The sequence below is a fragment of the Triticum urartu genome, chromosome 7A (assembly GCF_056163025.1).
Source record: "Triticum urartu cultivar PI428250 chromosome 7A, HENAU_Tu73, whole genome shotgun sequence".
Taxonomy (NCBI): Eukaryota; Viridiplantae; Streptophyta; class Magnoliopsida; order Poales; family Poaceae; genus Triticum; species Triticum urartu.
Window position 1 is genome coordinate 307,871,959 of NC_141879.1, and position 25,844 is coordinate 307,897,802.

Consider the following 25,844-nt stretch of genomic DNA (forward strand, 5'->3'; position numbering starts at 1 on the left):
TGCTCTCAAACGACAAAAGTCGTGCACTAACTCTGAGCAGACACCAATTTGTGGTGTAGGGGGTGGGCTATTTATAGCCACGAGGCAACCTGACCTGATATGTCCGAAATGACCCTAGGTCACTAAGGAACCGACACGTGTCCAACGGGCGGATTTCAAACACACGCGACAACTTTACTTCGGCTACAAGCCAAGCTGGCACATCCAGCTCTGGATAAGATTTGCTCTCATTGTCTTCGCTCGAAGACATAGAATTTTGGTTGAGCATCACATCAGTCACTCTGACTTTATTCACTTGGACCCCACTTAACAGTATGGTGGTTCCTATGACTCAACAAAGAAGAAAAGGAAACTACGAAACAACTATGTCTGCGCACTCCATAGTCTTCAAGTGAATGTCTTCACATGTCATAATCTTCACCGTGAATGTCTTCACGAACCACCATTGTCTTCAATGTCTTCACACATTTTTAGGGGTCATCTATGGTAGGTAAACCAAATCAATAAGGGACTACTACCTGTGTTATCCTGCATTTCTCACAAACACATTAGTCCCTCAACCAAGTTTGTCGTCAATACTCCAAAACCAACTAGGGGTGGCACTGGATGCACTTACAATCTCCCCCTTTTTGGTGATTGATGATAAACTGGTTGAAGTTTTCAACGGGGATACAAGTATGTGAAAGTTAAAGATGAATGTCATTGTCTTAATAAGTTGCAAAAGGCTCCCCCTGAAGATGTGCATATAAGTATTTTGGTTTTGAATGCAAATGCACATGGTAGGTTTTACTTTGTGGAGATCCTCTTCAACTTACAAAGACAATTCATCATGCATATATAAACATAACGAAGATAATGACATGCACAATGAAAAATGGGCGTCTGCAAAATGACTTAATGTGGAATTTATCATCACATCACAAAGTAGTAGCAAAAGTAGCAGACGACCATCAAGTTTAAGTGTTACAACTCAAAAGCCAAATAGTTTCAAAACGAGAGTTGTAAGAACTTAGCAAAAATAATGCAACCACCCCATATGGACCCACTTGAAGACTATCAACCTCATATGCTTCTCCCTCTTTTGTCAGTAATGACCAAAAAGATTTGAAGACATAGAGGACCTACTCGTTCCCAGTTGGAGTAGAAGATGGAGCAGGGTCGACATTGGAGTTTGGTGGTGCAGAAGGGCCTAAAGCAGAATCGTGGTGCAGTGCAGCCAGAGTTGGTGAAGTGATGTCAACTTCTTCATTGACGACTCTCGCAACAACAGTTGCAGCCGAAGATGAATGTTCAGAATCTTCAATGGATGGTATGCGACGCCTGCTTTCAGTTTGTGGAGGCATGGAGTCAAACTTCAAACTCTCTATGAAGCCATCTTCGCGAAGATCATCTTCAGAGCAGAGCAATGTGAGGCTCTTCCAGGACCGTCGACAGGCTTCATGTGCGACGAATGAGTTCTTGGTGGCCAAGTTGTGAATCCGATTAACATCCACCAAGAGACTCTGCATCTGATGCTTCAGCCAGCCATGCTGTTTGTCTTGCTTTTGATGTAAAGACACGAGAAGTTCATGGTCGTTGAGGACATGAGGACGCTTCTGAGGCCTTTGAGCAATGGTGCTGGCAGTGGCTTCAGTGTTGGCATGGTGCGGCATACGCAAGTTGCCAGCCAGAGGATAAGCATGAGTTGCAGCATTTGGCACATGAATCCCTTCAATAGGCTGCGTGAAGCTTTGGAATTCTGCATGCTGAAGGTGGAGTGGCTTCTTTGCTGGCTCGGGGTAGATGGCTTCAATGGAGATACCGACATCAGGCAGAAATACAATATGGTTGCGTGCTGAAGGTTGATAGTCGATGGTTGAATGAAACTTGATCAAGCGCATCACCCATGGAGCATAAAATTCTAGGCCAAAAAGATCAACCCAAGAAGCAGCAAGCTGTCGGATGAAGAAATCTTGAGTGTTGAATCTGATGCCATTGATGATATAGAAAACCAATGTCTTCATGGCGCCTTCGAGTTTAGCTTCAGAAGAGTTTCCTTTGTTTGGCGAGAGAGTACGCCTCAGAATATGATAGACTGTGCGTGGCAAGTACTCAAGGTCCTTAACAAAGAACTCCTTGGGGTATTCGGCGTCTTGGGGGAATGGCTTCATCATGCTCAGCATTTGGCTCATGTTGGGCTCTGGCTTCTGAAAGATGCTTTGCAGTTCGTTCAGATGAAGCTAACAACCAGGTTCATACAATTCACCTGGAGTGGGCAGGGAGGTAAGCTCAATGATTTCCTGAGCTTTGGCTTCATGATGAATATCTCCTGTCATCCACTCAGGGACCCAAGTCTTCTGATCCCTGTTATAGCCTCGAATGTGTAATGTTGCATAGAACTGGAGCAGAAGTTCTTCATTCTAGTGCTCCTTGTCAGTCACAAATGGTAGTAGCCCAACATACCGAAAGCAATCAAGGGCCTCTTCGAGGCATGGCAGCCCAACCATAGCATCACAATCCAGAGGCTTATGCAGAAAAATCTGGTCCTGGTTGTATAAGATGCAAGAGTAGTAGCTTCGCTGCTGATGGCTCCAAAACCTGTCAGAGGATATCTTTGGCTTCGGGTATGGGTTCTTGGTGCTGTCAAAGAAGGTGTTGTGCTCTCTGATAGCTCATTAATTTGCTTCTTGATCTCGTACAAATTGTTCGGGGGCATCCAATAAGGTCTCTTGGATATTGGGGCTGTGCCGGGCAATAACTCAATCAAAAACTCAATGTCTCTGTCCGGTGGCATTCCTGGTAATTCCTCCGGAAATACATCGGGAAAATCTTGCACTACGGGCACTTCCTCCTGAACAACTCTCATGAGGGAATTCACCTGATTCTTCATTGGTGTGCGTTTGGATATATACTTGATCCTCTTCTGCTTCGGGGTGGTGAGCAAAATAGTCTTGCCGGCACAATCATTTTTTCCTTCAAACTTCGTCAACCAGTCCATGCCTATGATCACATCCAATCCCTGGCATTCCAATACTATGAGGTCTGCGAGAAAATCATGATTTCCGATGCCGAGGGTCGAATGACAGCCTAATCCTGCTGTCATCTCTCCTCCCGGGGAACTGACCTGAAGAGGGGTTCTAAGGGTTCTAGTGGGCAACCCGTATTTTTCCACAACTACACTTGATATGAATGAATGTGTTGCACCAGAATCAAACAGTACCAATACTGGACGTGAATTTAATAAAAACTTACCAACCACTGTGTCTGGCTGATCATAGACGTCCTCCACATCGATGGGGTTCACCTAGGCACGAGGAAAAGGATTGGGCTTCTTGGTAGCTGAGTTTCCATTGCCATTTCCATTTCCATTTCCCCGCTTGGCCTCCAGACAACCGGTCGCATAGTGTCCTGTCTTCTGGCATTTGAAACAGGTGATATGACTCAGATCCTTCTGAGCCGGAGCGGGACGCTGCTGGTTACCATTGCCTCCATTTCCCGACTTGAAGTTGTTGTTTTTGTTGCGATTGTTCCCATTACCTCCATGGTTGTATCCTTCATGGTTATGTCCTCCATGGGTGTGATGGGTGTGACCTCCCGGGTATGGGGTGTAGCGAGTCTTCTGCTGAGCTCCCGAGTTGTACTTCCCCTGACTATACTTCCGCTTGCGGCTATCAATCTGTTGTTGCTTTCCTTCAAGGATGATGGCCTTGTCTACCAGCTCCTGGTAGTTATTGAAGGTGGCCACCATCAGCTGCATTCCCAGCTCATCATTAAGTCCTTCGAGGAACTTCTCCTGTTTCGTGGCATCTGTGTCCACATCACCCGGGGCATAGCGAGCTAACTGGCTGAACTCATCCACGTACTGCCCCATAGTATGATTTCCCTGGCGTAAGTTGTGAAACTCACGCTTCTTCAGACTCATGGCTCCAGCTGAAACATGAGTGGTGTGGAAGGCCTACTAAAACTTATCCCACGCGATGGTGGCGATGGGATAGGTGGTGGTGTAGTTATCCCACCAAGAGGCTGCAGGTCCATCCAGTTGATGTGCGGCAAATCACACCTTCTCAGCATCTGTGCATCCAGCCGTTGCTAGCTCCCTTCCGATCTTATGGAGCCAATCATCAGCTATAATCGTCTCGGTGCTACTAGAGAACACCGAAGGATTCAACCTTAGGAACCGGGACAGGTTGTCGACAGGGAGTGGTGGTGGTGGATTGTTATTGTTGTTGTTGCCTTGGTTCTGGATGAGCATTTTGCATCAAGGCATTCTACTGTTCGATCAACTGGGTGAGCTCTGGTAGGAAAGTGAATCCGGGGTCACGTCTCGGAGGCATCTGGTGTTTTGGGGTGGATGAGAAATTAGAATAGAACAAGAATCTAAAGAGAAAATATCACTACCCAAATGAATGCATTAACATAATCACACCAATCATTTATTCATTCATCTCAAACAAGGTTCAATCTCGTATTACAAAATCTCATCACTAATCGAAAATAACGGCCTAACTGATCAACAAAAAAAACATGGTGGTCGACTAAATGTCTTCATCAATTATCCTTGCGTCCTTCCATAAGGCGTCCTCTGGTGCGGCGCCTCCTCTTGTTGCGTCCTTCAGTGGAGCTCTCTTCATAATCCTGGTCATTGCTCATGAGGGGTCCATCATCTCCACTCGGGAAGAGGTCTTCTCCCTGGTCCATCTTTTCCTCTAGTGTGGCAATGTATTTCTCTAGGTCCTTTATTCTATCCATAAAATCCTTGACTTCTTCTTCATGTTCAAGGAAGTCCGCGTGTGCTTTCTCCTCCAGTTCCAGTTCACAGAACAACTGCCTCCTGTGTACCTTCGAGCTTCGGCGCGTCTGAATTTCTTGGTTCCTGATGTGACTCTCAAAGTCTTGGACATATGAAAGAATGGAGTCGTCCTCCACGGTACGGATGATATATCCATTCCTAGCTCTGCAAGAAGTCATGGCGAGGTCTGATGGGTCGAGCTCGGCCCTGTACTCTTCTCGGAGATGTCCAAGTGCACGATAAATCGCCATGTCTCTTCTAAGGACCCAAGTGAAAGCAGTAAACTCAAAGTCCATGGGCTCTGAATATCCTCCGAAGGTCCTCCATGGAATGTGCACCTCAATCCTATAGTGGGTACCCATCGGAAGTGCATTGGTAGGCTTCCCGGTTATTGAGGGCATAGCAATCTTTAGCTTCTTCATGATCTGAACCAGCTTCTTGCCGAAAAGCATCATCTCATCCGGCTGGCAAAACTCCGGTAGCAGAACTGGGTGAACTCCGCGGCCATCTAGAATGTTGAAAATCAGAGAGAAGTCAGAAATGAAAAGGGGAGGATTACAGAATAATAAGGACATAAAATAAAATAATTTCTTCCTATTGCTTTCTGATCCTAGGGGTTACGTCCTACGGTCAGCGTGTGCTCTGATACCATCTCTGTAGCAACCCGACCCGAAATTGGTTAAGTTTCTGTGTATTGGTACCATCCCGCTCTGGCTTAGAAGGATCTGAGTCATATCACCTATTTCAAGTGCTAGAAGAGAGGACACTATGACATCGATTGTCCGGAGGCCAAGCGGGGAAATGGAAACGACAATGGCAACGGAAACTCAGCTACCTAGAAGCCCAATCCTTTTCCTCGTGCCGAGGTGAACCACATCGACGTGGAGGACGTCTATGATCAGCCAGACACAGTGATTGGTAAGTTTTTATTAAATTCACGTCCAGTATTGGTACTGTTTGATTCTGGTGCAACGCATTCATTCATATCAAGGGTAGTTGTGGAAAAATACGGGTTGCCCACTAGAACCCTTAGAACCTCTTGAGGGAGTCCTGGATTAGGGGGTATTCGGATAGCCGGACTATACCTTCGGCCGGACTCCTGGACTATGAAGATACAAGATTGAAGACTTCGTCCCATGTCCGGAAGGGACTTTCCTTGGCGTGGAAGGCAAGCTTGGCGATACGGATATGTAGATCTCCTACCATTGTAACCGACTCTGTGTAACCCTAGCCCTCTCCGATGTCTATATAAACCGGAGGGTTTTAGTCCGTACAAACAGACAATCATACCATAGGCTAGCTTCTAGGGTTTAGCCTCTCTGATCTCGTGGTAGATCTACTCTTGTACTACCCATATCATCAATATTAATCAAGCATGACGTAGGGTTTTACCTCCATCGAGAGGGCCCGAACCTGGGTAAAAACATCGTGTCCCCGGTCTCCTGTTACCATCCGCCTAGACGCACAGTTCGGGACCCCCTACCCGAGATCCGCCGGTTTTGACACCGACATTAGTGCTTTCATTGAGAGTTCCTCTGTGTCATCACTTTTAGGCCCGATGGCTTCTCCGATCATCAACAGCGATGCAATCCAGGGTGAGACCTTTCTCCCCGGACAGATCTTCGTATTCGGCGGCTTTGCACTGCGGGCCAATTCGCTTGGTCATCTGGAGCAGATCGAAAGCTACGCCCCTGGCCATCAGGTCAGATTTGGAAGTTTGAGCTACATGGTCGACCTCCCCGGAGACTTGATCTTCGACAGATTCGAGCCGCAGCCGAGCGCGCTGCACTGTCACGATGGGCATGATCTAGCTCTGCCGCCGAACAGTGCCCTGGAGGCCGCACCCGCATTAGCTCCGACCCTTAATTTGGAGCCAACTGCGCCAATCGAGGATGGGTGGTTGGACACCGCCTCGGGGGCTGTAATCTCTACGGCGATCGAGCCGAACACCAACCCTATTCTCTGCGAAGCCCGTGACTCCAAGGAGCCGGACTCCTCTCCAGACTCTGAGCCCTCCGCGCCCCTACCGATCGAATCCGATTGGGCGCCGATCATGGAGTTCACCGCCACAGACATCTTTCAGCACTCGCCCTTCGGCGACATTCTGAATTCACTCAGGTCTCTCTCTTTGTCAGGAGAGTCCTGGCCGGACTATGACCGACAAGATTGGGATGTAGATGACGAAGAAATTCGATGCCCACACACCACCCACTTCGTAGCCACTGTCGGTAATTTAAACGACGTTCTCGACTTTGACTCCGAAGACATCGACGGTATGGACGACGATGTAGGAGATGAACATGAACCAACGCCTATAAGGCACTAGACAGCCACCTCATCTCATGATGTATACATGGTGGACACACCCGAAGGAAGCGACGACGAGGAACACAGGGATGCAATGAGGGATCATTCACTCGAAAAGCAATCAAAGCGGCGACGTAAGCGATGCTCCAAGCCCCGCCTCGACAGAGAAAGCAGCCATCCAGACCCAGCCATAAAGCAGGACGAGCCAGCGGACGACGAACATGCCTTCAAGCAACCGTCCGAACAGGGCAACTTGGATAAACAAACCGAACACCCCGTCCCCGGCAAAAAAAACAGTCCGGACGACCTTACGCCGGATAGGCTCATGGAGTAGAAGAACCTCCACAAAAGGCTCGTCGCCACTGCGCGTAGCCTGAAAAAGCAGAAGCGGAAGCTCAAAACTGCGGAAGATGCACTCAGAATCAGATGGAGCAAAGTATGCAACACCGCAGACAAATATGGCGACAGTCGCCGCAGAAAAAGCTATCCAAAGCGAAAGCTACTGCCTGAATTTGACGAGGAGGCCTTTGAGCCCCCGTAGTCAAAAAATAGGAAAGCCACCCGGTCGGATAGACGACCGCATGGCCAGCATGGAGCGGCAAGCGGCACCGCACACAAGCCGACACGCGATCCACCAAAGGATCCGCATCAAAAAGATGGCCCAGCCAGATCTATCTACGGGCCAAGAAAGCAAGCTCTAGTAAGCAATGCAACACAACAAATATTCAAACATCACGACACACCCAAATACAGGGGTGCCGCACCCCCCCTATGTTTCACCGATGAGGTGCTGGACCATGAATTTCCAGCAGGATTCAAGCCTGTAAACATAGAGGCGTACGACCGAACAACAGACCCTGGGGTCTGGATCGAGGATTATATCCTCCACATACACATGGCCAGAGGAGATGACCTCCACGCCATAAAATACTTACCCCTCAAGCTTAAAGGGCCAGCCCGGCATTGGCTCAAAAGCCTTCCCGAAAACACCATTGGAAGTTGGGAAGAGCTTGAGGATGCTTTCCGGGCAAATTTTCAAGGGACCTATGTCCGCCCTCCGGATGCAGACGATCTCAGTCACATAACTCAACAGCCTGGAGAGTCAGCCCGGAAATTCTGGAACAAATTTCTTACTAAAAAGAATCAGATAGTCGACTGTCCGGACGCCGAAGCCCTAGCAGCTTTTAAGCATAACGTTCGAGACGAATGGCTCGCCAGACACCTCGGCCAAGAAAAGCCAAGAACAATGGCCGCATTAACAAGCCTCATGACCCGCTTTTGCGCAGGAGAGGACAGCTGGTTGGCGAGATGTAGCACCAGCGACCCAAGTACATCCGAAGTTAGGGATGAAAACGGAAAACCCCGACGCAGCAAGGACCAGCGCCGGAATAAGGGAAATAGCCCAAAGAGCACGGCGGTCAACGCCGGATTCAAAAGCTCGTGGCAGAATCAGAGAAAGCCGCCCCTCAAGGATAACAGGGATGAGCTATCCAACTTAAACAAAATCTTGGACAAGATATGTCAAATACACAGTACTCCCGGGAAGCCTGCGAACCATACCCACAGAGATTGTTGGGTTTTCAAGCAATCCGGCAAACTCAATGCCAAACACAAGGGGCTCGACACACCAAGTGAGGACGACGACGAACCCCACAAGCAGAGCGCCAGGAAACAAAAGGATTTCCCACAAGAAGTCAAAACAGTAAACTTACTTCACGTGACGAACAGAATGGCGCCAACAGAGATACGCGCCATACGGCCTATCCCAAAGGAGTCTCGCCAATGGTTGTTAAAACCGATCACCTTCGACCATCAGGATTACTCTAGAAGCATCTGGAACGCAGGCTGGACTGCCTTGGTATTAGATCCAATAATCGGCGGACTCCACTTTACAAATGTCCTGATGGACGGCGGCAGTGGTCTAAACCTGTTATACCAGGACACAATCCGCAACATGGGGATAGACCCAACAAAAATTCGCCATAGCAAAACCTCCTTTCAATGGGTAACTCCAGGCCCTGATGCCCGTTGCATGGGTTCTCTCCGGCTAGAAGTTATGTTCAGCTCCCCCGATAACTTCCGTCGTGAACAGCTAACTTTCCACATCGTCCCATTCTCAAGTAGCTATCAAGCACTGCTGGGACGCGAAGCTTTCGCCCGCTTTAACGCAATACCGCATTATGCATCTCTTACGCTTAAGATGCCCGGTCCACGAGGCATCATCTCATTAAAGGGAAAACATTAAGTGTTCCTCCCGCGCGGAAGACAGTGCGGCTGCCTTGACAGCCTCACAATAAAGCGGCTTCACCAGCCAAAGCACCTAAACAGGTCGTCAAGACCACGGACATGGCTAGACGAGTCCAGCATAAACATACAATTGATAAAGGCTTAACAGCCGTATACCCCTGTACTAGGGGCTCCGCGCATATAAAACAAGAGACAATAAAGCTCAATTTTACTCATTTCGATTTATACTTTGTTTATTTAGTATAACTCATGTTCGGCACGATCTTTCTTCAACTAAGTTCCTCTCTTTTACAGATGAACACCATGCTACGCCCGTCCAGGATACGGCACAATGGAGACACAGGCGCAAACGTGCAGCAGGGACCCGTTCCAAGGATTCTTTTCAGATTAAGACCCTGTGTAAACCTTTTTTACTGTCCCTTGTTGATACACATCCCCTGGCTTCTTGGTATAACCAAGGAGGAGGCTGGCGTTTTGGCATGTGGCCACATCAGAGTTTTGCGCGTACCTGGACACTAGGGGCTTATTACTAAGGGCGTTATCCCGCCCGCCCTCATAAAGACCGAATACCTTAGGGAGTGTTCGGCGTCGTGAGTTTGGCCTTATATGCATCAGCTCCGAATCATGTCTTTGGTCAAATGTTGGGTTTGCCCGGCTCCTGTGTTTTGCTACCTTACGTTCCGCTCTATCGGCTAAGGCGGCACCAGGAGAACTACTGCGATTGTGCCCCAGTTCGGCCAGGCGAGCACCTCAGTAGAGAAAGCTGAAAACTGACTGTCATGATATAGCGTGAGACTGGTCAACCACTCGATGACTTACCGGAATCTTTAAGATTCATCCGCATTAACGAAGGGCCGCTTCCCGGCCAGGCACATACGCGCCCCGAGGTCGGGCGAGCGCAAGCGCCACCAGGGGCTATATAAGTAGCCTCACTGTCAAACTCCTATGGCTAAGTGAAAGTGATAAAGCATCATAGTCCGATTGCCTAGTTTGCTATGCTATCACATCCTTTGTAGGACCAAGACGTTGGATCAAGTGTGAAAATGCGCCTTCTGCAAACACCCCCGCATTATGTGAGTGGAGGCTGAAGCCGACGACTGCCATCTTTCAGATTATATATACATATATGTTAAACGGCTGCACAGGAGGTATTATAATACTTGCAGGCACAAGTATAAAAAGCTTCTACAATTTATCAAAATATTGTTTTACAATAATATATGCTATTCGAATATAGTATCCTTCGTGCACTGCGTCTCTATTAAACTAGCGCCTTGCAGAACTTCCAGAAAATAGTGCTCGACAGGTACTCGGCTTCCATCCGAGTCTGGGGATGCAATAGCGGTGGCCTCCATTTCCGCCCAGTATGTCTTGACACGGGCAAGAGCCATCCGCGCACCCTCTATGCACGCTGACCTCTTCATCACATTGATATGCGGCACCGCACCAAGGAACTGCTGAACCAAGTTGAAATAACTTTTCGGCTCTGGCCTCTCTGGCCATAGATGACTCATGACATACTTCATGTCGAGTCCGGACAACCTATTTAGCTCGGCCCATTCGGCCAAACGATCGGCTAATGACAGTGGACTCTCTGATTGTGGAACTGCGACCAAAAGAGCTTTTCCACTTCGCGATATTCTTGATCTCGGAAGTGTTCGGCCGCATCTGCGGCACTCGCTGCCAAATCCAGATAGGTGTCCGCCGTACTCCACATCCGGTCTAACGGAGTATGTTTAGGATCACGGAACTTCCTCCGCAGCATAAAGGGCTTTCCAGCCGCGATCTCTCCGGCCTGACGCAGCTCCTCCTTCATAGCTCTCATCGCAAAGCGAGCATCCTTGGCATCGGCAACGGCCTTCTCCAGGTCCGTCTGTTCCGCCTGATCTTCTTTTTCAAGAAGCTTGCAACAGTCAGCAGTGCTCTTTAGCTTCACAGCCATCTCGGCCATTTCCTTCTTGCTTCGACAGTGAGCAGCCTATTCGGCTTTCAGCTCTTCAATTGCCTTTCCGGCAGCCGCATCACTTTTCCTGGGTTGCTCCTTGGCTCGGGAAAGTTCCGCCCAAAGATTCTCCATGGCAGCAGCACCATCTGCATCAAGCGCACACATTGTAAGATACTGGCATAAAGCTCCTCTTACCAGGTGCCACCAAAGTAATTACATACCTTGTGCCTCGTCAAGCCGCTTGTTGACAAGCGCGATGTCGGCATCTGCCACGTCAAGTTGCCGCTTTAGCTTGGCAAATTCATCAGTCCGGCTGGCCACCCGACACTTCGCCACCTACGTATGAAGGCGGCATATTAGACCTGGGATTATGATCCTCTGCGCGTCGTCACTTTTGACAACGCACAGAGTCTCAGGGGCTACTATCTACACAGGGCGCATCTTATTTATGCGCAACTGTCCAAAAAGGGTACATTATTTCGCGTACCTCAAAACCTGTCAGTAAACTCCTGATGGCCTCGTGCAATCCGCTCTCCGCGGATGAAATCATCTCAATCACCGTACCCATCAATGCACGGTGCTCCTCTGAGATAGATGCTCGCCCTAGCAGATCCTTCAGCTCCTCCGACCGTGCACCAGACGGTGTCGGACTCGTCCGATGGCCCTTTTCGAAGGCCGGACGCGGAGGGCTTTGGGAGGCCATATGACTACCTTCCGGCCCTGCCGGATTCGGAGAAACCCTCCGCGACGATACCTCAGGGTCGCCCGCCTCGCAAGGCGGTACGACAGGGGGAGGCATTCCGCTCTCCATCATCTCCGGAAGAAGATCCCCCGAAGATGAGCTCTGCTGAGAAGGGCTAAGGTCCGAGCTACAAGGTAAATTTTCGATTACTCTTCTCAGATATAACGCAAGGATTTCTCTCATTTCTTAAAAAGAAAAACTCCTCCCTACTTACGGCTCGGTGGAGGGCTGATCCTCTTGAGGGCATAATTCGGCCGAAGTATCCCCCGGCGCAGGATCCTCTGACGAAGATTTCTTCCCCCGCTTTGAGGCCATGGTCTCCGGGTCGTCAGAGGCGGTCCTATTCTTCCCCTGAGGAGAGGAATTTTTGATTCCTCCCTTCTGTACAACCTTCTTCGAGGAGGATGTAGCTTCCTTGTCCCCTCCCTCGCTTTCCTCCGAAGGCACAACCTCCAACATCCTGACTAGCACGGGATCCGGCGTGGCCTCGGGGAGGGGGCCGGACACCTGATTAGCTTTGCTTTTGCTATCCACTCCTGTTTAAAGGACAACTCTTTTAGGGGCAATTTTATGATAAATATACGGATAGCGAGTCCGGGCACAAGGCTACTTACTTGAGTATCCGGGCGATTGCAGCTCAGGCCTGCGTCCTCACTCAAGTCCGGACACATTGCTTGTGATCCGAAGAACAATTTGTACATCTCTACGGGCGTTGCGCCCATGAAATGCTGGAGAGCTCGTGGTCCCTCCGGATTGAACTCCCACAGGTGAAGGGGGCGACGTTTGCCGGGCAAGGCTTGGCGGATCAACATGACCTGTGTCACCACGACTAGGCTAATGTCTCTTTCTAAGAGATCTCGAATGCAGCCCTGCAACAAGGGCACATCCTTGGATGGCCCCCAGTCCAGTCCTTTATTAACCCATGACACTAGCTGTGGTGGGGGACCCGAGCAAAAGGCAGGTGGCGCCACCCACTTGGTGCCCCTGGGAACGGTGATGTAAAACCACTCTCGTTGCCATAAGCTGGACTCCTCTTGAAAAGAGCCCTCGGGCCATGGAGCACCAGCATTCTTGCTTATAAAAGCACCTCCGCACTCCGCGTGCCGTCCCTCGATCATCTTCGGCTCTACTTTGAAGGTCTTGAGCCATAGTCCGAAGTGAGGAGTAATACGGAGGAAGGCTTCACACACGACGATGAATGAGGAAATATGGAGGATGGACTCCGGAGCTAAGTCGTGAAATTCCAGCCCATAATAAAACATGAGCCCCCTCACGAAGGGATCTGTCGGGAAGCCTAGCCCCCGAAGGAATTGAGACATGAACACCACACTCTCACCAGGCTTGGGAGTGGGAATGACCTGCCCTTGAGCAGACAGCCTATGCCAGATTTCGCCGGTCAAGAACCTGGCCTCTCTCAACTTCAGCATGTCCTCCTCCATGACGGAGGAGGGCATCCATCGGCCTTGAAGGTCGGAACCGGACATTGTCGAAGGTCCGAAGCGCCTGAAATCTGGAGCCTTGGGTGTTGGAACTCGAGGCGAAGGGCGAACTCATTTGAGATTGAAAGAAAGGAGTAAGGCCTTGGTCTCTTTATAAGAGGTCGAATACCAAGGGCCCTCCCCGTGACCATTTGGGACTCGCCTTTGATCGAGAAAACATACCAACGGGTATGGTTGGGTTACCCACGCCCGTATTAATGAGAATCCCGGAATAAGGGGACATGATCTCTGCTTTGACAAGACGTGCCAAGGAAACTGCCTCGCTAAACGCGCTAAGGTGGGACAGTAAAACGATTCGAATAAAGACTTGGCTGTGGTGTGATGCTATGCTACGGAATACGTCAGCAGATTAGATTTGTGTAAATATTATTCTCTCTATGGCAATATGTGGAAACTTATTTTGCAGAGCCGGACACTACCTTTGTGTTCAAAATCTTCTATGAAGTACTTGGAGGAGGAACGCGCCTTGCAATGCCGAAGACAATCTACGCGCCGGACTCGTCGTCATTGAACCCTGGTTCAGGGGCTACTGAGGGAGTCCTGGATTAGGGGGTGTCCGGATAGACGGACTATACCTTCGGCCGGACTCCTGGACTATGAAGATACAAGATTGAAGACTTCGTCCCGTGTCCGGAAGGGACTTTCCTTGGCGTGGAAGGCAAGCTTGGCGATATGGATATGTAGATCTCCTACCATTGTAACCGACTCTGTGTAACCCTAGCCCTCTCCAGTGTCTATATAAACCGGAGGGTTTTAGTCCGTACAAACAGACAATCATACCATAGGCTAGCTTCTAGGGTTTAGCCTCTCTGATCTCATGGTAGATCTACTCTTGTACTACCCATATCATCAATATTAATCAAGCAGGACGTAGGGTTTTACCTCCATCGAGAGGGCCCGAACCTGGGTAAAAACATCGTGTCCCCGGTCTCCTGTTACCATCCGCCTAGACGCACAGTTCGGGACCCCCTACCCGAGATCCGCCGGTTTTGACACCGACACCCGTCTTCAGGTCACTTCCCTAGGAGGAGAGATGATGGCAGGCTTAGGCTATCATTCGACCCTCAGCATCGGAAATCATGATTTTCCCGCAGACCTCATAGTATTGGAATCCCAGGGGTTGGATGTGATCCTAGGCATGGACTGGTTGACAAACTTTGAAGGAAACATCGACTGTGCCCGCAAGACGATTTTGCTCACCACCCCGGAGCAGAAGAGGATAAGAATCAGGTGAATTCTCTCATAGGAGTTGTTCAGGAGGAAGTGCTCGTAGTGCAAGATTTTCCTGATGTATCTCCGGAGGAATTACAAGGAATGCCACCGAATAGAGACATTGAGTTTTTGATTGAGTTATTGACCGGCACAGCCCCAATATCGAAGAGACCTTATCGGATACCCCTGAACGATTTGGAAGAGATCAAGAAGCAAATTAATGAGCTATTGGAGAAGGGATATATTTGTCCAAGCTCGTCACCTTGGGGAACCCCAATTTTTTGGTAGAGAAGAAGGACGGAAGCCTGAGAATGGTTGTGGATTATCGTTCGTTGAACGACATGACCATCAAGAATAAGTACCCTCTGCCGATGATTAATGATTTATTTGATCAGCTAGTTGGAGCCAAAGTATTCTCCAAGATCGATCTTCGATCAGGGTATCATCAGTTGAAGATTCGTGAATAGGATATATCCAAAACAGCCTTCACCACAAGGTATGGTTTATATGAGTATACAGTTATGTCATTCGGATTGACTAACGCCCCTATGTATTTTATGAGCATGATGAACAAGGTATTTATGGAATATCTGGGCAAGTTTGTCATGGTGTTCATCGATGACATATTGGTTTTCTCCAAGAGCGAGGAAGAGCATAAGGAACATTTGCGTCTAGTTCTGGAGAAACTCCAAGAACATCAGTTATATGCCAAGTTCAGCAAATGTGAATTTTGGTTGAATGAAGTTGGATTCCTCGGACATGTTATTTCAGGAGAAGGAATAGTAGTAGACCCCATCAAGGTTGAATCGGTCACCAAATGGCAGTCACCCACCTCGGTCAAGGAGATCCGCAGTTTTCTCGGACCCACAGGATATTATCGGAGGTTTATTGAGAATTTCTCCAAGATTGCCAAGCCCGTGACTGAGATGTTGGAAAAGGAAACTAAGTACATTTGGACGGAGGATTGTGAAGCCATTTTTCAGGAGCTAAAGAAACCTCTGGTTACAGCCCCAGTGCTCATTTTGCTGGACATACAAAAGGATTACCAGGTATATTGTGATGCTTCTCATCAAGGACTCGGAGGAGTGCTCATGCAGGAAGGAAAAGTTGTAGCTTATACCTCCAGATAGCTACGACCTCACGAGATGAATTATGCCACACATAATTTGGAGTTAGCAGCCGTAGTGCATGCACTCAAGACCTGGAGACATTTCCTTGTCAGAAACAGTTGTAATGTTTACACGGATCATAAGAGCTTGAAATACATTTTCATGCAGAAGGAGTTGAACCTCAGACATAGGAGATGGCTAGAGTTGATGAAGGACCATGATATGATATTGCATTACCACCCAGGAAAGGCAAATGTTGTAGCAGATGCCTTGAGCCGTAAAAGCTACGTGAACACCCTCATAGCTGGAGGATTACCACAGGAATTAGCCGACGATCTCAGAGAGCTCCGACTGGAGATAGTACCAAGAGGACTTGTCGCCACCTTGGATATTCGATCCACTTTGACCGAAAGAATCCGAGAAGCCCAGAAGACGGACAATGAAATTGCAGAGATAAAGGAAAATATGAGTAACGGAAAGGATAAAGGTTTTGAGGATGAGCACAAAACTTTATGGTTTGAGGATCATATCTATGTGCCCAATGATCCAGAGGTCAGGAAGTTAATCCTTCAAGAGGCCCATGATTCACCGTACTCGGTTCACCCAGGCAGCACCAAGATTTATCTGGACTTGAAGGAAAGTTTCTGGTGGACAGGTGCGAAGAAGGATATTGCCGAGTATGTAGCAGTATGCGATGTTTGTCAGCGAGTAAAGGCAGAACATCAGAAGTTGGCAGGGTTACTTCAACCTCTGTCGATACCCGAGTGGAAATGGGAAAAACTTGGAATGGATTTTATCACAGGATCATCGAGGACCCGTTCAGGTTGTGATTCCATCTGGGTAGTAGTTGATCGCTTGACCAAGGTAGCTCATTTCATTCCCGTGAAGACCACATATACCAGTTCCAAGTTAGCCAAGATATACATGACCAGGATCGTATGTCTGCATGGAGTTCCGAGGAGTATCGTGTCAGATAGAGGAGCACAATTTATCTCAAAGTTTTGGAATCAGTTGCATGAAACTTTGGGTACGAGGATGGAGTTCAGTACAGCTTTTCATCCGCAGATAGATGGACAGACCAAGAGAGTCAATTAGATTTTGGAGGACATGTTGAGAGCCTATGCGCTAGACTATGGGTCTAGCTGGGATGACAATCTACCATACGCAGAGTTCTCGTATGACAATAGCTATCAGACCAGTCTGAAGATGGCCCCTTTTGAAGCTCTATACAGAAGGAGGTGGAGAACACCATTGTTGTGGGATGGAGTTGGAGACCGAAAACTTTTTGGTCCCGATCTTATCAAAGACTCCAAAGAGAAGGTCAAGCTGATTCGAGATAGACTTAAGATAGCTCAGTCGAGGCAGAAGAGTTATGCCTATAGTAAACTTAAGGAAGTAACGTATGAAGCGGGAGACCGAGCATACCTGCGTGTGTCCCCACTTCGAGGAATCAAGAGGTTCGGTGTTAAAGGAAAGTTAGCACCCCGGTTCATAGGCCCATACAAAATTCTTGAACGCAGAGGAGAAGTTGCATACAAGTTGGAATTGTCGGACGGATTGTCCAGAGTTCACGATGTCTTTCCGTTTCTCAGCTGAAGAAATGTCATGCCGAGATGGCCGATATTCCTCTGAGAGACACAGTGCCCCTAGAGGCCGATGTCTTCCCTTTATCTTTGAAGGGAAAGGCATTGACATGGTTTAGGCTATGCGATGATATTGGATCATGGAACTACAACCGATTGAAATTGGAATTTCATCAGAAGTTTTATCCTATGCATGTGGTTCATCGTGATCGTAATTATATATATAATTTTTGTCCTCGCGAAGGATAAAGTATCGCTCAAGCTTGGGCGAGGCTTAAGTCAATGTTATATTCATGCCCCAATCATGAGCTCTCAAGATAAATTATTATTGAAATTTTTTATGCTCGGCTTTCTCTCAATAATCGCTCCATGCTCGATACTTCTTGTACTGGTTCTTTTATGATGAAGACTATTGAATTTAGATGGGATTTATTGGAAAGAATTAAATGCAACTCTGAAGATTGGGAACTCGACGAAGTTAAGGAGTTAGGTATAACACCTAAGTTTGATTGTGTTAAATCTTTTATGGATACTGATCCTTTTCGTAAATTTAGCACTAAATATGGACTTGACTCTGAGATAGTAGCTTCTTTCTGTGAATCATTTGCTACTCATGTTGATCTCCCTAAGGAGAAGTGGTTTAAATATCATCCTCCCATTGAAGTAAAAGTAGTTGAACCTATTAAAGTTGAAGAAAAGACTATCGCTTATAATGTTGATCCTATTGTTCCTACTACTTATATTGAGAAACCACCTTTCCCTGTTAGAATAAAGGATCATGCTAAAGCTTCAACTGTGGTTCGTAAGAGTAATGCTAGAACACCTACACCCCCTGAGCAAATTAAAGTTGAATCTAGTATTGCTACGGTTAAAGATCTCTTGGTCGAAAATATTGATGGGCATGTTATTTACTTCTTGATGAAGCAGCTAGAATTGCTAGACCCGATACTAAAAATAAACATAGACATGTTGTAGGCATGCCTGTTGTTTCTGTTAAAATAGGAGATCATTGCTATCATGGTTTATGTGACATGGGTGCTAGTGCGAGTGCAATACCTCATTCCTTATACGAAGAAATTATGCAGGATATTGCACCTGCTGTGATAGAAGGTATTGCTGTTACAATTAAGCTTACCAATAGAGATACTATTTCACCAATTGGGATTGTTAGAGATGTTGAAGTCTTGTGTGCGAAAGTTAAATATCCTACTGATTTTCTTGTTCTTGGTTCCCCACAAGATGACTTCTGTCCCATTATATTTGGTAGACCCTTCTTGAATACTGTTAATGCTAAGATAGACTGTAAAAAGGATATTGTTACTGTTGGTTTAGGGGATATGTCTCATGATTTTAATTTTGCTAAATTTTGTAGACAACCCCATGATAAATAATTGCCTAGTAAAGATGAAATTATTGGTCTTGCTTCTATTGTCGTGCCTCCTAATGATCCTTTAGAACAATATTTGCTAGACCATGAAAATGATATGTTTATGAATGAAAGAAGGGAAATAGATGAAGTATTCTTTAAACAGGGACCTATTTTGAAACACAACTTGCCTGTTGAAATTCTAGGGGATCCTCCTCCACCCAAGGGTGATCCCATGTTTGAGCTTAAACCATTACCTGATACTCTTAAATATGCTTATCTTGATGAAAATAAGATATATCCTGTTATTATTAGTGCTACCCTTTCAGAGCAGGAAGAAGAGAAATTATTGAAAACTCTAAAGAAGCACTGTGTTGCTATTGTATATACTCTTGATGATTTTAAGGGCATTAGTCCCACTCTATGGCAGCACAAAATAAAATTGGAGAAAGACGCTAAACTGGTTGTTGATCACCAACGACGGTTAAATCCTAAGATGAAAGAAGTGCTAAGAAATGAAATACTGAAGCTTTTGGAGGCAGGTATAATTTATCCTGTTGCTGATAGTTAGTGGGTAAGTCATGTCCATTGTGTCCCTAAGAAGGGATGTATTACTGATGTTCCTAATGATAAAGATGAATTGATCCCACAAAGAATTGTTAATGTTATAGAATGGTAATTAATTTCCACAAATTAAATAAAGCTACTAGAAAGGATCATTACCCTTTACCTTTTGTTGATCAAATGCTAGAAAGATTATCCAAACATACACATTTTTGCTTTCTACACGGTTATTCTGTTTTCTCTCAAATACTTGTGTCAAAATAGGATCAGGAAAAGACCACTTTCACTTGTCCTTTCGGTACCTTTGCTTATAGAAATATGCCTTTTGGTTTATGTAATGCACCTGCTACCTTTCAAAGATGTATGATTGCTATATTCTCTGACTTTTGTGAAAAGATTGTTGAGGTTTTCATGGATGATTTCTCCGTGTATGGAACTTCTTTTGATGATTGCTTAAGCAACCGTGATCGAGTCTTGTAGAGATGTGAAGAAACTAATTTTGTCTTGAATTGGGAGAAGTGCCACTTTATGGTTAATGAAGGTATTGTCCTGGGCATAAAATATCTGAAAGAGGTATTGAAGTTGATAAAGCTAAAGTTGATGCTATTGAAAAGATGCCGTGTCCTAAGGACATTAAAGGTATAAGTTCCCTTGGTCATGCCGGTTTTTATTGGAGGTTCATTAAAGACTTCTCAAAAATTTCTAGGCCTTTGACTAATCTCTTACAAAAAGATGTTCCTTTTGTCTTTGATGATGATTGTGTAGAAGCATTTGAAATACTTAAGAAAGCCTTGATTTCTGCACCTATTATTCAACCACCTGATTGGAATTTACCCTTTGAAATTATGTGTGATGCTAGTGATTATGCTGTAGGTGCTGTTCTAGGACAAAGAATTGATAAGAAATTAAATGTTATCCAATATGCTAGTAATACTCTAGACAGTGCCCAGAGAAATTATGCTACTACTGAAAAAGAATTTTTAGCAGTTGTATTTGCTTGTGATAAGTTCAGACCTTATATTGTTGATTCTAAAGTAACTGTTCACACTGATCATGCTGCTATTAAATATCTTATGCTAAACCTAGACTTATTAGATGGGTTCTCTTGCTACAAGAATTTGATTTGCATATTATTGTTAGAAAGGGAGCTGAGAACCCCATTGCAGACAACTTGTCTAGGTTAGAGAATGTTCTTGATGACCCGCTACCTATAGATGATAGCTTTCCTAATGAACAATTAGCTGTCATAAATGCTTCTCATACTGCTCCATGGTATGCTGATTATGCTAATTACATTGTTGCTAAATTTATACCACCTAGTTTCACCTACCAGCAAAAGAAAAAGTTTTCCTATTATTTGAGACATTACTTCTGGGATGACCCACACCTTTATAAAGAAGGAGTAGATGGTGTTATTAGATGTTGTGTACCTGAGCATGAATAGGAACAAATCCTACGCAAGTGTCACTCTGAGGCTTATGGAGGACACCACGCTGGAGATAGAACTGCGCATAAGGTATTGCAATCCGGTTTTTATTGGCCTACTCTTTTCAAAGATGCCCGTAAGTTTGTCTTGTCTTGTGATGAATGTCAAAGAATTGGTAATATTAGTATACGTCAAGAAATGCCTATTAACTATTCACTTGTTATTGAACCATTTGATGTTTGGGGCTTTGATTATATGGGACCGTTTCTTTCCTCTAATGGGTATACACATATTTTAGGTGATGTTAATTACGTTACTAAGTGGGTAGAAGCTATTCCAACTAGTAGTGCTGATCATAACACCTCTATTAAGATGCTTAAAGAAGTTATTTTTCTGAGGTTTGGAGTCCCTTGATACTTAATGACTGATGGTGGTTCACATTTTATTCATGGTGCTTTTCGTAAAATGCTTGCTAAGTATGATGTTAATCATAGAATTGCATCTCCATACCACCCACAGTCTAGTGGTCAATTAGAACTGAGTAATAGAGAGATTAAATTAATTTTGCAAAAGACTCTCAATAGATCTAGAAAGAATTGGTCCAAGAAACTTGATGATGCATTATGGGCTTATAGAACTGCATATAAAAATCCTATGGGTATGTCTTCGTATAAAATGGTTTATGGAAAAGCATGTCACTTACCTCTCGAACTAGAACATAAGGCATGTTGAGCCATTAAAGAGCTCAATTATGATTTCAAACTTGCTGGTGAGAAGAGACTATTTGACATTAGCTCACTTGATGAGTGGAGAACCCAGGCCTATGAGAATGCCAAACTGTTTAAAGAAAAGGTTAAAAGATGGCATGACAAAAGGATACAAAAGCGTGAGTTTAATGTAGGTGATTATGTTCTGTTATACATCTCTCATTTAAGATATTTTGTAGGAAAACTCCTCTCTAAATGGGAAGGTCCTTACATTATCAAGGAGGTCTATCATTCCAGTGCCATAAAAATCAACAACTTTGAAGGCACAATCCGAAGGTGGTGAACGGTCAAAGAATCAAACATTATATCTCAGGTAATCCCATAAATGTTGAAACCAATGTTATTAATACTGTAACCCCGGAGGAGTACATAAGGGACACTTTCCAGAACGTTTCAGACTCAGAAAAGGAATAGGTATGTGGTCCGGTAAGTAAAACCGACTCCAAAATAGTTCTAATAGTGATTTTTCTCTGTTTTGGAATATTTAAGAAAATAGGAAAATAAGAAGTAGTCCGGAAAGGACACGAGGCATCCACGAGGGTGGAGGGCTTGCCCTACCCCCTGGGCGTGCCCCCCTACCTCGTGCGTACCTCGTGTGCCCTCCGGACTCCATTTTCTTGCATGATACTTCTTTTGGTCGCTAAAAATTCATTATATAATCTCCCGAAAGTTTTGACCAGTGTACCACGACAAAATCCCCCTGTTTTCGTTTTGAGTTGTTTTCTGCCAGAGTTTCCAAGGCCAAGCATTATGTCGTCCTCCTCCTCCAACAACGCGGACGACGATGCTTGGTTGATGCAGATGGAACTTAGAAGGGAGGATGCCGAGGGAGCCATGATGGAGGTGGATGAAGGAGATTCACTCGACAAACAACCTCCCACTTCGGAGAGGGGTACTTTGACGGGCGTCTCCACTATTCCGAATCCCCATCAAGCAATAGAAGCTACAAACAATCATGAAGGCCAAGAGGTTCGAGAAGGGCTTCCCCCTAGGAGGCCCTTACACAGGTTACATCAGAACAACTTTCATAATTTGGTTCATAATTACGGAGTTGAGAACACCCCTCGTACACATATACCCTCCAATTGGGACATATCCCATCCAAGTGAAAGCAATGTAGGGAAGATTTCTTGGGGGCATGAAAATAAGCATGTTATGGAGGAAATTCAAAAGAATGCAAATATGCTCCAACGTGTGCTCCAAGAACTGCAAGTTCTGAAGGGTGCATTATTGAAGCTGACTACATCATCAAAAACGCCATCGTCACCACCGCCGAAGAAAGAGACATAAATACATGGGTATGGGCACTCCCCTTGGCAACTGCCAAGCTTGGGGGAGGTTCCCCGGTATTGTATCACCATCACACTTCTATCTTTACCGTTTTTCTTAGTTCGATCCTTTTGGTTATATCTTGATCTAGTAGAATAAAGTTTAGTATGATCTAGCTTTGGGTTTTGTGTTGATCCTTATCTATGTAATCAAGTCCGTGAGCTATATACAATAAAGATTAATCCTAATTCGAGGATTTGGTTATCTTGCTATGATCTTGAGGGAATAAAACAAAAGAGAAAGAATAAAAAGAAATAAAGAGATCATATTGATCTTATGGAGAGTAATGACTTCACATATAAAGAGTATGATGAATAAAAGTTGTTGAGAGCTGACAAACATAGTTTTGGTCATCATTGCAATTAATAGGAAGTAATAAAGAAACAGAGGTTTTCACATATAAATATACTATCTTGGACATCTTTTATGATTGTGAGCATTCATTAAAATATGACATGCTAAAAGGTTGATGTTGGACAAGGAAGACAACGTAATGGGTTATGTTTTCTTATATCCAAAATAAATTATATTGTCATGGATCATCCAACATGTTGAGCTTGCCTTTCCCCCTTATGCTAGCCAAATTCTTTGTAGCAAGTAGAGATACTACTTGTGCTTTCAAATATCCTTAAACCCAGTTTTGCCATGAGAGTCCACCATATCTACCTATGGATTGAATAAGATCCTTCAAGTAAGTTTTCATTGTTGCAGGCAATAAAAATTTCTCTTTAAATATGTATGATCTATTAGTGTGGAGAAGATAAGCTTTATACGATCTTGTGATATGGAAGATATAAAAGCGACATACTGCATAATAAAGGTCCCTATCGCAAGTGGCAATATAAAGTGACGTTCTTTTGCATTAAGATTTTGTGCATCCAACCATAAAAGCACATGACAACCTCTGCTTCCCTCTGCGAAGGGCCTATATTTTATTTTTTGTCTTCACCTTTCCTTTTTACACTTTATCCTTTGGCATGCACTATGTGTTGGAAAGATCCTGATATATATATATATCCAATTGGATGTGGGTTATCATAAACTGTTATTGTTGACATTACCCTTGAGGTAAAAGGTTGGGAGGCAAAACTATAAGCCCCTATCTTTCTTTGTGTCCGATTAAAACTTCATACCCATAAGTATTGCGTGAGTGTTAGCAATTGTGAAATACTAAATGATAGTTGAGTACGTGGACTTGCTGAAAAGCTCTTATATTGACTCTTTCTGATGTTATGATAAATTGCAATTGCTTCAGTGACTGACATTATAGTTTGCTAGTTTTTCAATGAAGTTTCTAATTCATACTTTACATTGTGAATAGATTGTTACTTTAGCATAAGAAATCATATGACTATATAATGTTTCTATTCAAAGATTGATCATGATGCCCTCATGTCCGTATTTTATTTTATCGACACCCCTATCTCTAAACATGTGGACATATTTTTCGATATCGGCTTCCGCCTGAGGACAAGCAAGATCTAAGCTTGGGGGAGTTGATACGTCCATTTTGCATCATGCTTTTATATCAATATTTATTGCATTATGGGTTGTTATTACACATTATGTCACAATACTTATGCCTTTTCTCTCTTATTTTACAAGGTTTACATGAAGAGGGAGAATGCCGGCAGCTGGAATTCTGGGCTGGAAAAGGAGAAAATATTAGAGACCTATTCTGCACAACTCCAAAAGTCCTGAAACTCCACGAAAGTCAGTTTTGGAACATATAAAAAATATTGGGCGAAGGAAGCACCAGAGGGGAGCCACCCACCGTCCATGAGGGTGGAGGGCGCGCCCTACCCCCCTGGGCGCGCCCCCTACCTCGTGGGCCACCTGGAAGCCCCCCGATGCCCATCTTATGGTATAAGGTGTCTTTCGCCCTAAAAAATCATAAGAAAGCTTTTGGGATGAAGCGCCTCCGTCTCGAGGCGTAACCTTGGCGGAACCAATCTAGGGCTCCGGCGGTGCTGTTCTGCCAGGGAAACATCCCTCCGGGAGGGGGAAATCGTCAGCATCGTCATCACCATCGGTCCTCTCATCGGGAGGGGGTCAATCTCCACCAACATGTTCACCAGCACCATCTCCTCTCAAACCCTAGTTCATCTCTTGTATCCAATCTTTGTCTCAAAACCTCAGATTGGTACCTGTGGGTTGCTAGTAGTGTTGATTACTCCTTGTAGTTGATGCTAGTTGGTTTATCCGGTGGAAGATTATATGTTCAGATCCTTTATGCATATTAATACCTCTCTGATTATGAACATGAATATGATTTGTGAGTAGTTACGTTTGTTCCTGAGGACATGGGAGAAGTCTTGTTATAAGTAGTCATGTGAATTCGGTATTCGTTCGATATTTTGATGAGATGTATGTTGTCTTTCCTATAATGGTGTTATGTGAACTTCGACTACATGACACGTCACCATTGCTTGGGCCAAGGGGAAGTCATTGGGAAGTAATAAGTAGATGATGGGTTGCTAGAGTGATAGAAGCTTAAACTCTAGTTTATGCGTTGCTTCGTAAGGTGCTGATTTGGATCCATATGTTTCATGCTATGGTTAGGTTTACCTTAATTCTTCTTTCGTAGTTGCGGATACTTGTGAGGGGGGTTAATCATAAGTGGGATGCTTGTCCAAGGAAGGGCAGTACCCAAGCACCGGTCCACCCACATATCAAATTATCAAAGTAACGAACGCGAATCATATGAGCATGATGAAAACTAGCTTGGCGATAATTCCCATGTGTCCTCGGGAGCACTTTCCTTTATATAAGAGTTTGTCCAAGCTTGTCCTTTGCTACAAAAAGGATTGGGCCACCTTGCTGCACCTTGTTTACTTTTGTTACTTGTTACCCGTTACGAATTATCTTATCACAAAACTACCTGTTACCGATAACTTCAGTGCTTGCAGAGAATACCTTACTGAAAACTGCTTGTCATTTCCTTCTGCTCCTCGTTGAGTTCGACACTCTTACTTATCGA

At 45.2% G+C, this 25,844-nt stretch overlaps 1 protein-coding gene across 1 annotated transcript; it reads right to left on the reverse strand.

Moving 5' to 3' along the window:
• Positions 1-4,527: 4,527 nt before the first annotated feature.
• On the reverse strand, positions 4,528-5,220 carry LOC147959412 (uncharacterized). Its single transcript, XM_087532642.1, has one exon. It carries the CDS (start codon positions 5,218-5,220, stop codon positions 4,528-4,530), a length of 693 nt encoding a protein of 230 aa, XP_087388768.1.
• Between the last annotated feature and the right edge of the window lie 20,624 nt (positions 5,221-25,844).